The sequence below is a fragment of the Procambarus clarkii genome, chromosome 27 (assembly GCF_040958095.1).
Source record: "Procambarus clarkii isolate CNS0578487 chromosome 27, FALCON_Pclarkii_2.0, whole genome shotgun sequence".
Taxonomy (NCBI): domain Eukaryota; kingdom Metazoa; phylum Arthropoda; class Malacostraca; order Decapoda; family Cambaridae; genus Procambarus; species Procambarus clarkii.
This window is the reverse complement of record NC_091176.1, coordinates 1,994,540-2,009,357: the sequence shown is the minus strand read 5'-3', so window position 1 is coordinate 2,009,357 and position 14,818 is coordinate 1,994,540. Positions and strand designations below refer to the sequence as shown.

General features: G+C 45.6%; 2 protein-coding genes across 4 annotated transcripts in view; one reads left to right on the top strand and one right to left on the bottom strand.

Annotated features, from left to right (window-relative positions):
• The window catches only part of m-cup (ankyrin repeat protein mann-cup), a 177,909-nt gene that overhangs the window by 145,255 nt on the left and 17,836 nt on the right, over positions 1-14,818 (bottom strand). The window lies entirely within an intron of this gene.
• LOC123752212 (baculoviral IAP repeat-containing protein 8-like) lies at positions 122-1,786 on the top strand. The gene is made up of 2 exons (XM_069332248.1): positions 122-329; positions 863-1,786. Exons 1-2 carry the CDS (start codon positions 164-166, stop codon positions 1,726-1,728), a joined length of 1,032 nt encoding a protein of 343 aa, XP_069188349.1. The 5' UTR covers positions 122-163; the 3' UTR covers positions 1,729-1,786.

The following is a 14,818-nucleotide window of genomic DNA, read 5'->3' as shown; positions in this document are numbered from 1 at the left end:
CAAAAAAAAAAATAAGTATAAACGCAGTAAGTCTTTTCAAATAATTTTTCTTTATTTTTTTTTTGTTTTTGAAAGAATTGACTTAGAACCTGTGTCTTATGCATATATGTGATGGAACATCTTTGTTTTTTTAGAGACCCCACCCCGCGAGGAAGAAACTAAAATGACTGGAGATGATTTGCAGGTTCTGGGGGTAATTCCATACGCTAAACCTAGATATCCAGGCTTGGCAACATACAAACAGCGTTTGGAAACATTCGACCTCAGCTGGACTGGTTGTGTCAAGCAAACATCTCACGAATTGGCAGAATCAGGATTTTTCTTCTGTGGTAAACAAATATTGTTGGAGTTTTTGTTATTTTTAGTGTGTGCGTGTGTATCCTCCTGGCCGGGGAGGATTTACTGGGCGCAAATCCTTAACTGTAGCCTCTGTTTAACTCAACAGTAAAATGGGTACTTGGTTGTAAAAAACGATTCTTCGCGGTGGGGATTGTATTCTAGGGACCTGCCCGAAATGCCGTAGGCCGTACAAGAATGCTAGGCCGTACAAGAATGTAACAACTCTTGTATATATATCTGAAAAAAAAAGTGTGTTTACTCCCCCAATTGTGCTTGCGGGGGTGGAGCTCTGGCTCTTTGGTCCCGGGAAGTGTGTGTGTGTGTGTGTGTGTGTGTGTGTGTGTGTGTGTGTGTGTGTGTGTGTGTGTGTGTGTGTGTGTGTGTGTGTGTGTGTGTGTGTGCGCGCGCGTGTGTGTGTGTGTGTGTGTGTGTGCGCGTGTGTGTGTGTTTGTATTACAACATTGCCGGATGTGAGCTATAATAATAATAATGAATGGGAATATTTTTTTTCTTAAATTTACAGGCCTAAGTGACCACATGCGCTGCTTTTTCTGTGGGAATGGTTTTCGTAATTGGGAACCCGCTGACGACCCTTGGACACTGCACGCGCAATGGTATCCTGAGTGCACCTTTGTCAACATTAAAAAGGATGCACAGTTCATTAAGAATGCTAGAGAATCTTCGCAGCGTCGAACTATAAAACCCATAGATGAACATCTTTTAACTGGTCTGATGGAAGGTTTGGGTTTTTTCCCAGCATTAATTGAACATTTTGGATTTCCTGATGTCTGTGTGAGACCTGCCTTAAGGCTATATCTCAAAAGCACCAAAGATTTATTACCGTTTGTTACTGAGGCCAGATGTATAGAATTAATGTTGTGGTATATGCAAGAGAGCACTAAAGCCGAAATGGGTTTAAGGGGAATTCATCATGAGGATGTGGAAGGTAGGGTAGAGCCTGCGAATCTGGAATGGCAATCCGGGCCCTCTGACATGGAAACAGTCGCCACAGCTAATGAAATGGATGTCGACGTTGTTGGATCAATGAGCGGGTTCATGAGCACTAATCTTGGTTTGCGGGCTTTGCCTTCTCCTGTTGAAACAGAGGCGGAAGAGACGACTATAGTCGCTAATGAAATGGATGTTGAAACTGGCGAAGAGGCCACAGACTTTGATGCGACATCCCATGTTGAAACTGTGATGAACACATCTACGCCAACGTCTTGGGCTGCTGATATTTTGTGTAAGGTGTGCTTTAACAATGCATTGAGTGTCGTACTGCTGCCCTGCAGACATATGGTAACATGCAGTAATTGTCTTGTATCTATGAGAAACTGCCCCATTTGCAGACGCACCATTTCGCATGTCCTTCGACCGATTATTTCCTAAGAAGACAAAAAAGGCATAGAGACTAATTTATTTATGTAAATAAAAATTGTACAAATGTCGAGTTGTTTTTTTTATATTCATAAATTAGTATAAATAAGCTCACATTTTCATGAACAGTATTTTTTTTTTTGGGGGGGGGGGATTAGATTGCAATTGCTTATTTACTGCCCTAAAATCATTGATCCGGGGGGTGGGGGCGAGATACTGCCTCATTTAGAGAAATTTGCTATGTGCAATAGCTCGGACGTTGGGGAACTGAACCGGGTCCTGCACGAAGGTTGCTCAACATTCCGCTCGAATATGGACAAAAATAGAATCTCTCTCTCTCTCTTTCTGAGGTAAAGAACCTTTTGAGAACTAGCACTCAAAGGTTATAAAAAAGATTAACAACTTTATAATTAGAGAGGCTGCTAAGATAATGAATCATTTAGTGAAATTTGTAATGTCCAATATCTCGGACGTTGGGGAACTGAACCAGGACCCGCACGAAGGTTGTTCAACATTCCGCTCGAATATGGACAAAAATAGAATCTCTCTCTCTCTGAGGTAAAGAACCTTTTTGAGACCTAGCACTCAAAGGTTAAAAAAAAAAAAGATTAACACCTTTATAATTAGAGAGACAGCTAAGATACTGCATCATTTAGTGAAATTTGTAATGTCCATTAGCTCGGACGTTGGGGAACTGAACCAGGGCCCGCACGAAGGTTGCTCTGCTCCTGTGCAAATGAGGAAACATTTGGGAGAAAGAGAGGAAGCAAGATTTACTCCCTTGGAAAACCTTTATAAAAAATTAGTGGCCAGAGCTTTGAAAATATTGGCAACTTTCATTTTTTATACAGAATGAAACTTTTAATTAATAAATAATATATATCCTGAAGAATAAATCTTCCTCTATGAGACATATATTTTTAGTTAGTTTTAAAAGTTTGTAATTATGGTAATGATAAAGCCTTCCAACCATGGCTCATTAAAAGTTTTTTTTTTGTTTATGAAATCGTGTAAGTATTTATGCAATATTTATTATCAAACAATCATAATACGCAGTGGCATTTCATTTTTATAAAGAGGCTTTATAAGGTAAATATAATAGCAATGCGAAACTCTTTCTATCTGACGTATTATTTTAAATAAATACATTTGGGCGAAAAACATGTCTATTGGCCGCGTGAGCGACTTAGGGTGGGCTCTTGCAGATTCTATGTATTTTAATCTCTAAACATTTGAGTGCCAAGAACAACTCTCGTGCAGGCCCGCATTCAGTTCTCGACGTTCAAGCTTTTGCTATAGTAAATGTCTCTAAAAATGAGGCCGTATCTCGCCCTGACCAACTGTTTTTGGCTCAATTGTAATCCATCCAGCCGCAGTCAGCAGGGCAGGACCCAGTGCAGGTTTGGAAGGCTTTGGAAATTAAAGCACCGTAAGATTGTGAGTGTTCAAGTTTAGGGGGGACTAAGTATTTTGCGCGAATGTGAAAGCCCTGGGTTTATTTGTGTAAGTTAAAAATTGAGTTTTTGTTTGTGTTTAGCAATGTGTTTAAGTAAGATTGTGCAACTGTTTTAAGTTTAGGGGGAACTAAGTACAGATAGCGCCAGTCGTTGCGCTATATGAAGTTATTGGGCCCCCACCACAATAGCTGAAAACTGTTATGATGTTAAAAAATGAAATTTAATACAGAATACCCCAATACGTATTAAATTGCTTAAACCACTCAACTACTTTCCTTTATAGTATATTTACGAGTGTCAAATTAATGTCAGAAGTGTCAAACCCAACACAATATGGCTGAGGCCCCACTATTTAAACTTCTTTTCGTATGCTATGAAATATCACAGGTATTGTTAATGCTTGTAACGTTTATTACAAAAGATAGACATACATTTGATGCTATTTTTCATATTAAAATCTAATTTGAGGCCCGAAAAATATATCTATAAACAGGTTAGAACCATACAAATGTAAGTAAGCCTTTTTCACCAGTATTCAACTGAATACCACAGAAAATGGAATCTTTACTTTAGCTACAGAAAACGGAGCAAAGCCAAGGGGGGATGACTGAAATAAACAGTTTCCAACCTGACTCTTCCCGCACATAAACATGTCTTTCTTGACCTCATTTCAAATTATATAGAGTACTGAAAGCTCATTTTCCATAGCAAATATACTAAGGAACTCATTTTACGACTAGAACGCAAACTAGGACCCCTCATTCAGATTCAAAACACGAGAATTATTGACTGAACATTTCCCCACTATCAAGCACACAGGACTCTTTAAAGCTATCTTAACTTCTTTAAAACCCCAATATGACCCATCTCACATGCAGATCCTGTTCTATGACTCGCCCTTCATGTCAATGTACCCCACAGTATCATGCAAATTCAAGATAAGGCTTACTACACCTATATATCCAAACTTGGTCTTTGTAAGGAATCTTGACCCCCCCCCTTGTATGCTTGACCCCCACTGGGGTTATCCACCTCTGACCATTACAGAAAATGGAGCTGTGCCCAAGGACTCCCTATACTATTCAGTCATAGCCTCATTAAAGTACTCCAAAAACTTCTATATTCGCTTTCAACAGTGTTTCTTGGTTTGAATCTATTGAACATTCACCCTCTGATCCATTCAAAAGTAAGGGCCCCCAAATTGATACCGTAGTACTCTCGTAACACCCCCGGGACAAATCGTCCATTTTTGCTCATGCCATTAAAATACTCCAAAAACGTTTATATGCCTTTCACCAGTGTATTTTTTGGTTTCCAACTATTGAACATTCATCCTCGGTACCTCTCATAAGTAGAGACCCCCTCATTGAGGCCCTAGACTCATCTTAAAAGCTCGAGACAAATCGTGCAAAAAAACAGGTTAGGATAGGGCACCAGTTCCTCAGGTACACCATTGGTGGTGGTCCCCCCGGGACCCCAGGGGGGACCACCACCCCACCACCGCCAGCCAGCCAGGAGCGCGCTGACTGTGCCCTAACCTAACCACCCAAATAAGAGGAATGGACGTTCTGGCCCAACAGGGTCAAGTCGGCATGGAAGTGCCCAACCGTGTCTGAAATTTTTTTACCTCAATCTGTCTCCTTATTCACTACTCAGCGCCACTCGTCCTGTGGGTGGACACACCGCCATAGTGACAGTATTGGACAGCGCCACTCGTCCTGTGGGTGGACACACCACCATAGTGACAGTATTGGACAGCGCCACTCATCCTGTGAGTGGACACACCGCCATAGTGACAGTATTGGACAGCGCCACTCGTCCTGTGAGTGGACACACCGCCATAGTGACAGTATTGGACAGCGCCACTCGTCCTGTGGGTGGACACACCACCATAGTGACAGTATTGGACAGCGCCACTCGTCCTGTGGGTGGACACACCACCATAGTGACAGTATTGGACAGCGCCACTCGTCCTGTGAGTGGACACACCGCCATAGTGACAGTATTGGACAGCGCCACTCGTCCTGTGAGTGGACACACCGCCATAGTGACAGTATTGGACAGCGCCACTCGTCCTGTGGGTGGACACACCACCATAGTGACAGTATTGGACAGCGCCACTCGTCCTGTGGGTGGACACACCGCCATAGTGACACGTAACCCCCCCCCCCCCAAATACGAAGAAAACCGGATGGGTTGTTAATGTGAAGTCTGATTTATCTTCAGGGTTTTGAGGGTTAAGTTTTGTAAGCCATACTGAAAAAAAGGCCACATGCCATGACAAGATGCATGGCATGACAAGATACATGCCATGACAAGACACATGTCATGACAAGACACATGCGACCAGGCCGTTGACATGTGTGGTAATGACCAGACCGTTGACACACAGGGTAATGACCAGGCGACACTGTACACCTCCCCGCCACTAATCTCTTCCTTCCTGACACACGGAAGGAAGTACCTTACCTTGCGCTGTCAACCACCTCATCTTACCTACAGGTTTTTGCACCTGACAGCCGGAAGCAACGTTTAGGCTTAGGCAAGAGCGCTTATGGTGTCACTGACTTGACGCAAAAGTTTATGGTGTCACTGACTTGACGCAAAACCCACACGCGGTGAAGCAAGTACAAGCTCTCTCCCCTTCACTTTCCCATATGGACTAATAGTGCAGCATAACATTAGAAAAACTAAAATACATCTTAGCGATATTCTAACAGATCTATAACGTCTCATAACAGTTGTTGTTGTTGTTTTAGATTTAACTACTCACAACGAAATGTCCATATTTAAGACCGTAATTGAGTTCGGTTATTCGGGATAACCTTAAGTTACTGTGTGATAATTTGGGTCAAAGTTTTAAATCTTCCTTCCGCTACTTTGGCTCTGTGGCGACTTTTGATAGTTGGGAGAATTTACTTCTTGATTTGCTCCTTAATCTGTGAAAAACTTGGAGGTATTTGAACCTGTAGAACAGGTAGACCAGTGACAGATTTTTGCTAGTGACTCTGCCTTTTTATTGACTCTTAACAGATTTCTGACTTCTTGTTAGGGATCTGCCAATCGTAATTAGGGCCCACAACTATACTCCCTAATGAGGTGTAATATTAGCCCATGACCGCTTCCTCCTGGGTGTCTAAGGTAGCCGACAATAACCCAAGACGCCCCTGACTATCTTGTCTTGAGGTTATATTGAGATGATTTCGGGGCTTTTTAGTGTCCCCGCGGCCCGGTCCTCGACCAGGCCTCCACCCCCAGGAAGCAGCCCGTGACAGCTGACTAACACCCAGGTACCTATTTTACTGCTAGGTAACAGGGGCATAGGGTGAAAGAAACTCTGCCCAGTGTTTCTCGCCGGCGCCTGGGATCGAACCCAGGACCACAGGATCACAAGTCCAGCGTGCTGTCCGCTCGACCGACCGGCTCCTTCGACTATCGACTACCTGCCAGTATGCTCCCGACCATATCCCCGAGGGAGTAGGGAGGGGTGGTGCGGGTGTCGTGGGAGCGCCGCCCTTATCTTGAGGTTATCTAGAGATGATTTCGGGGCTTTTAGTGTCCCCGCGGCCCGGTCCTCAACCAGGCCTCCACCCCCAGGAAGCAGCCCGTGACAGCTGACTAACTCCCAGGTACCTATTTACTGCTAGGTAACAGGGGCATTCAGGGTGAAAGAAACTTTGCCCATTTGCCCTGGTCACCACTGTCACCTCACGGTAACACCTTTGTTGCTACAGGTCACCTCCTTCACTCCACAACCTAAATAGCCTTACGCTATGTTATCCTTTTGGGATGTATTACCTCAAACCTGCTCGAACCTGAGTCTCATCCAGGAGTTCCTTCTGTCTGGCCTGCTTGCTCTTTCTCAAACACAAGAGGCAAGAACCTGAGTCTCATCCAGGGAGTTCCTTCTGTCTGGCCTGCTTGCTCTTTCTCAAACACAGAGGCAAGAACCTGAGTCTCATCCAGGGAGTTGCTTCTGTCTGGCCTGCTTGCTCTTTCTCAAACACAGAGGCAAGAGATTTAACTGTTGGGCCTCTGACCGTAAAAGAACAAGTTCAGCGTCCGTCTCACTTGTTTATTTTACATGACTACACAAGAGTAGATGACTTTTGACTATGCTAACGGAGTTAGACCGTTCCTTTCCCATTGTTTATGATAAGCCATACCTACACGTGTGCACGAGTTTGAGGGCTCGCTCTCCCCCCCTCTCTCTCTCCCCCCCCCCCTCTCTCTCTCCCCCCCCCTCTCTCTCTCCCCCCCTCTCTCTCTCCCCCCCCTCTCTCTCTCTCTCGTGTTCATACGCCAATGGCCTCCCCGTTAAACAAGAGCCCACAGGACAGAGGCAAGAAAATGAGTGGATAACGTAACACTAAAGAGCAAAGATCTTGCGGGAAGGGACAACATGTGACTTGGGAAGTGCTCCCAAGACCACTCCCCGTAAAGCCTCCTTCAAGACCAGCCAGGATAAGGGGGGCTGGCCGGAGGTAGTACCTTACCTTGTGGTTACCTTGCCTTGATTCCCAGGGTCACTGTCCCCGCGGCCCGGTCTCTGACCAGGCCTCCTGCTTGATGGTTTGGTCAACTAGCCTGTTGAACGCGGCGGCTGCTTGCGACCTTCTTGAGGTTATCTTGAGATGATTTCGGGGCTTTAGTGTCCCTGAGGCCCGGTCCTCGACCAGGCCTCCACCCCCAGGAAGCAGCCCGTGACAGCTGACTAACACCCAGGTACCTATTTTACTCCTAGGTAACAGGGGCATAGGGTGAAAGAAACTCTGCCCATTGTTTCTCGCCGGCGCCCGGGATCGAACCCAGGATCACAAGTCCAGTGTGCTGTCCGCTCGGCCGACAGGCTCCCTGACATGAATCACAGCCTGGTTGATCCGGTATCCTTTAGGTGTGTTTATCTGACAATCTGGTAAGGTAGTTATGAGGCGAAAGCGCTAAACTAGTATTACATAGCAAATGGAAAAGATACGAGGACTAGGAGCTGGTTTATAAGGACTCGGTGAAGGAACGGTGACCAGCCACTTGGTCCATCGGGAATCGAACGCCAACCTGCAAAAAGCAAGGTCATTGCTGTATTGACCAGCCCAAATGGATGGGAGGGATTGATAGTCGAGTGCAGCTGAAAACGCCAAGCAAAAGTAGTCGTTAAAGAAGAACAAAGGTGGGCCAAGAGTTGAAGGAGGGGAAGGGAACTATCAAGGGAAAGCACCAAGTCATTAGACTATATAGCGCTGGGAAGGGGTCATCATAAGGATTTGGGATGGGACGGGGGGAAGGAATGGTGCCCAACCACTTGGACGGTCGGGGATTGAACGCCGACCTGCATGACGCGAAACCGTCGCTCTACCGTCCAGCCCAAGTGGTAGACGGGGATAAAGACAGACTCAGTACCCGCCAAACTCTGCCTGGAGAACTGACAGCTAGCTTTTGGGACCCAATTTTTAATTCCATTTACTATACTTGGACTAAAAATATGTCTCCTACATTCCTACCATTCATTTCTCTCTTTTACGTATGATAAACATTTCGTCCTTATCTACTTTGTTAACACCTCTTAGTTTCTTGTATTTTGCGATTATCTTGAGAGGTTATCTTGAGATGATTTCGGGGCTTTAGTGTCCCCGCGGCCCGGTCCTCGACCAGGCCTTCACCCGCAGGAAGCAGCCCGTGACAGCTGACTAACACCCAGGTACCTATTTTACTGCTAGGTAACAGGGGCATAGGGTGAAAGAAACTCTGCCCATTGTTTCTCGCCGGCGCCCGGGATCGAACCCGGGACCACAGGATCACAAGTCCAATGTGCTGTCCGCTCGGCCGACCGACCGACTTATACCTTCGCTTTTCCGTCCGATAATGTACTGCTAAGTCTTCCGTCGCATTTAAGGCCGCTCAGTTTGACGACGTAATTGTAAACGTTCTCATTCTTTGTCTTGTGGCTTTATGAACTGTGGTTCCGTGCCAGGACTGTCTTGGTGTGTTTCCCGCACACACAGCGTAACGCGCATGCACTGTCGTCGTGTGTGTGCGGAACCGCACGTGTGCGTGTATGCGTGTTGCATAAACTTACTCCAGTAACACACATACGAGGCTACAGCATGCAAGGTTTGTAAACACTATGAAGGGCCCGTTAATAGCCCCCCCCCCTCACCCCCCCCCCCCCAAGACAGTTCCTGAAACTAGCCTCTCACCTTGGTCTCCTTCTCCCAGTAACTCCTATGTCCCCCCCCCCCCAGTCAAACGTCAGAAAACTCCGCCTGAAGCCCCGCACACCTACGTTGAAATTTTACAATAGACAGCAGCTAAATAAAATGAGAATGTAGTCAAACTGAAGCTTAAAATGAGGTGGAAGAATTTTCCATTATAAATAATGTAGAAGTGGAGATGGTGTTAAAATACACAAGCCCTTCCACTACATTACGACATAAAAATCAACCCAAGATTGTATTGGTTCTACCTGGATTTATTGAAGAGCAAGTGTTATTTTCACCAATTATGGCTAAGTTTCTACATACACTGCTAATATTTTTTCAGAATTCTAAGACTATAGTAAATGCACGAGTGTTATAATGCTCGCAAAAATGCTACTAAATTGACCTATACAGAATACCAGGAGTTTAAAACGAAGGAATACTAATCACAAAGGAATACTAACTCTTGAACACACGGGAGACATCTCCAGTCACGCAGGGTGCAGTCGCACCTCCACACATCTCCAGTATCATCTATTGATACTGGAAATGGCTCAAAAGGGCCACCACTTATGGGCTATTCATGCCCATGCCACCTTTTGGGTGGCTTAATTTTTTCTCTCTCTCTCTCTCTCTCACTCTTCAACAACCCGTCCTCCCGTATTCTGTTAATGGGTCCTCTAGTAGGTTAGGCTAATGCACTTTACCACGATAGTTTCGTGACACGGGAACGCTCGCCAGAACGGACTGCTTCAATAGCGCTACTTGAAATAAACAAATCCACAAGGGCCGTGACGATGATTCGAACCTGCGTCCGGGAACATCCCAGACACTGCCTTAATCGACTGAGCTACGACAGGGTAAAAGGGTTGAAACCGAAGTTCTACTGAACTTCCTGGATCCCGTAGCCTCTCCGTGGCACAAACCAGGATTTTACACAATTCATTTGATGCATCACGTTAGTGTGATCTCTGTGTGTAAATCTACTTTAAATAGTTTCGTCTGTATTTAAATATAGGAAACAGAAGAGCACACACTCAATTGTTCCTTATAGGGTCGTGTGGCAACGTGTTCCGGGTCCTTGACTCTCAACCAAGAACAATCCCCGGGTAGAACACAAACGGTTGGACACTTGCCCGGTTCACCCGATCCCTTTGTTCGTATTGCTGTAAAAAAAGGTACATGGCAGTTTGGGCACTGTTGTGAGTTATATCCCGGGGAAGATCAGTAGTTGGCCTGAGTACCTCGTTAAGCCTAAGTATAGGCTTTCTGACCTCCAAGACGGGAAGTAACTACTTTAAGCCCTCTCCACACCAATCATTTTATAAGTTGTCAGTACTGACAGTCGCAGGCACCAGGTGCCACCTGCTGCCAACAAGTCTTGAGTGACATCTTCCAATGTAACATGTATCGACTGGGGGTCCAATGTAACATGTATCGACTGGGGGTCCAATGCAACATGTATCGACTGGGGGTCCAATGTAACATGTATCGACTGGGGGTCCAATGCAACATGTATCGACTGGGGGTCCAATGTAACATGTATCGACTGGGGGTCCAATGTAACATGTATCGACTGGGGGTACAATGTAACATGTATCGACTGGGGGTCCAATGTAACATGTATCGACTGGGGGTCCAATGCAACATGTATCGACTGGGGGTCCAATGTAACATGTATCGACTGGGGGTCCAATGTAACATGTATCGACTGGGGGTCCAATGTAACATGTATCGACTGGGGGTCCAATGTAACATGTATCGACTGGGGGTCCAATGTAACATGTATCGACTGGGGGTCCAATGCAACATGTATCGACTGGGGGTCCAATGTAACATGTATCGACTGGGGGTCCAATGTAACATGTATCGACTGGGGGTCCAATGTAACATGTATCGACTGGGGGTCCAATGTAACATGTATCGACTGGGGGTCCAATGTAACATGTATCGACTGGGGGTCCAATGTAACATGTATCGACTGGGGGTCCAATGTAACATGTATCGACTGGGGGTCCCATGTAACATGTATCGACTGGGGGTCCAATGTAACATGTATCGACTGGGGGTCCAATGTAACATGTATCGACTGGGGGTCCAATGTAACATGTATCGACTGGGGGTCCAATGTAACATGTATCGACTGGGGGTCCAATGTAACATGTATCGACTGGGGGTCCAATGTAACATGTATCGACTGGGGGTCCAATGTAACATGTATCGACTGGGGGTCCAATGTAACATGTATCGACTGGGGGTCCAATGTAACATGTATCGACTGGGGGTCCAATGTAACATGTATCGACTGGGGGTCCAATGTAACATGTATCGACTGGGGGTCCAATGTAACATGTATCGACTGGGGGTCCAATGTAACATGTATCGACTGGGGGTCCAATGTAACATGTATCGACTGGGGGTCCAATGTAACATGTATCGACTGGGGGACCAATGTAACACGTATCGACTGGGGGTCCAATGTAACATGTATCGACTGGGGGTCCAATGTAACATGTATCGACTGGGGGTCCAATGTAACATGTATCGACTGGGGGACCAATGTAACACGTATCGACTGGGGGTCCAATGTAACATGTATCGACTGGGGGTCCAATGTAACATGTATCGACTGGGGGTCCAATGTAACATGTATCGACTGGGGGACCAATGTAACACGTATCGACTGGGGGTCCAATGTAACATGTATCGACTGGGGGTCCAATGTAACATGTATCGACTGGGGGTCCAATGTAACATGTATCGACTGGGGGTCCAATGTAACATGTATCGACTGGGGGTCCAATGTAACATGTATCGACTGGGGGTCCAATGTAACATGTATCGACTGGGGGTCCAATGTAACATGTATCGACTGGGGGTCCAATGTAACATGTATCGACTGCAAACCCAAATGCGTTGTGTTGTGTTGATGGTGGCTGCCAAGCTGGGAGTGAGCAGCAGGAGAAGCAATACTACTTCTCTTTCTTCCAAGTCCCTTTCTTACTTTACCGCACTTGCAGGACTGTAAACATGTAAGACGAATCTAATTTACAAGGATATTGTGATTTTATTTATTACCTATCATCGTACAACAGGAGTTCAGCTCCTGAGCCCAATTATGTGTGTGTGTGACCTTTTCCATACCAGCCACAGGATGGGCACGGGGCTCACAATAAATTAAACACGTCACACATTTAGTGTATGATTTTCAAGTGGTTATGTAGGGAAAAACAATTTTGTGTACGTAAATAGGACAATATATATTAGATTGGTGATGAGAGCCAAGCAACACGTCCTATCCGCCGGCAAATAAGGTAGTCTAGCGTGAGGGCAGTAATATCCCAGGAACATCAACTAAATTTCGGAGACTTGAGGCAAAGTGAAATTCACACCAGTTCCTCCATCTATCATCATTCTATTATACAGTAAGTGCCGCACGTCTATGGGTCATCCAATAATGTTAGCAGACTTCTAGATGTTACCACTGCTAGGCTTAGGCTCGGCTACAAGTACCTCTGGGAGGTTGTAACATCTGCTGATGTAGACTTGACTAAATGTAAACTCTGTCAGCAGAACTGTTCGCATACTTTGCGTCATTATATAATGAAATGTGAAAAAATCGCGGAATTCAAAGATAACACCTCAATGGAGTCCAAGAAATGTGTAAGTACCTCATTCATAATGATGTGCTGCCCGAAATCTTAGCCAAGTATCCAAAATTTGCTTACTGTAGGTAATGCATGCACATGACTGTAAAGCTGCCGCCCAGTTGGGTGGGTGTGGAGCACATGACTGTAAAGCTGCCACCCAGTTGGGTGGGTGTGGAGCACATGATTGTAAAGCTGCCGCCCAGTTGGGTGGGTGTGGAGCACATGACTGTAAAGCTGCCGCCCAGTTGGGTGGGTGTGAAGCACATGACTGTAAAGCTGCCGCCCAGTTGGGTGGGTGTGGAGCACATGACTGTAAAGCTGCCGCCCAGTTGGGTGGGTGTGGAGCACATGACTATAAAGCTGCCGCCCAGTTGGGTGGGTGTGGAGCACATGACTGTAAAGCTGCCGCCCAGTTGGGTGGATGTGGAGCACATGACTGTAAAGCTGCCGCCCAGTTGGGTGGGTGTGGAGCAAGACTAGTAACTGTGTGACTCACCATAGATGTAAAGTGCCTTGTATAGTGACTGTTGTGAGCCTCTTGTTGAATCACTTGTGATACAAAAGATTATTGATGTGTGTATTTGTGTATGTGATTAAATATGATTAAATAAATGCCTACAGCCTAGTGGTGGATTCAGGCCATCAAAAAGATATACCAAAAAGATATACCAAAAAGATATACCAAAAAGATATACCAAAAAGATACACCAAAAAGATATACCAAAAGATATTCTCACGTATGACTAGCCTCCCCCCCCCAAAAAAAGGTCGAGATATCCCCGCGTTAGGATATCATCAGTTACCATTCCCACAGTCATTACTAGCATAAAGTATGTTGATATAATTAATGTTAAGTAAATAGACCCCACAACCAATGTGTGTCGACAAAACACTTCTCCCGCGGGTTGTGACGCACTGCTCCTGCTATATGTAGGTTAATATTAGCATCACCTTCACAAAAACGTCCTCCAGAATTACTACACAAAATTTTATAGGTTAATGTGGCGTTCATCACACACACACACACACACACACACACACACACACACACACACACACACACACACACACACACACACACACACACACACACACACCTGTTGATTGACAGTTGAGAGGCGGGACCAAAGAGCAAAACTCAACCCCTGCAAACACAACTAGGTGAATACAACTAGGTTAATACACACACACACACACAGGTGAGGTGTGTACTCACGTAGTTGTGCTTGCGAGAGCTCAACCCCTGCAAGCACAACTAGGTGAGTACACACACACACGCCAGGGAAGCAAAACAGCTGAGGAAACACACACCAGCACATGTCCACCCCCCCCCCCCCCAACAGCCGACCACGTGCTCCCAGCCACAGCTGCCAACAGCTCCAGGAGAGCAACGCCCGCACCTCGGAATAGAACCTTTGTTCCCATACCTGTGAATGCGCGACATGTGTACATATACATGTGTGTGTAGTTGCGTACAGGGCATGTGGAAGCTGGTCAGAATTGCATTTCACATTTGTAAACGCACATTAATGACACAATGTAAAAGACACCTCGAACACTGTTTATGGAGGACAGTCGTAAATCTGTGCATTTGTGTGTGTAGGTTAGATTAGCATTTTAATGCACTACAATCACTTTTAGTTAATTGTTCAATAAATCCCTGAACTATATGTTTAACAGCTCTCTCACCCTGTCCATGGAGGACAGAAGAAAATGTATATATGCTGATTAGCATTGTAAATGTGTGGCCACGTCTGTGGTAGAACAAAACCATGCGCGACACAGCCAGTGTTACATTACA

Bases quoted from the DNA above. Each gene is read 5' to 3' on its own strand.
- LOC123752212 (XM_069332248.1), top strand. From the start codon at position 164: ATGACTGGAGATGATTTGCAGGTTCTGGGGGTAATTCCATACGCTAAA. The intron at 330-862 runs GTAAACAAATAT...TTAAATTTACAG, and splicing joins ATCAGGATTTTTCTTCTGTG to GCCTAAGTGACCACATGCGC.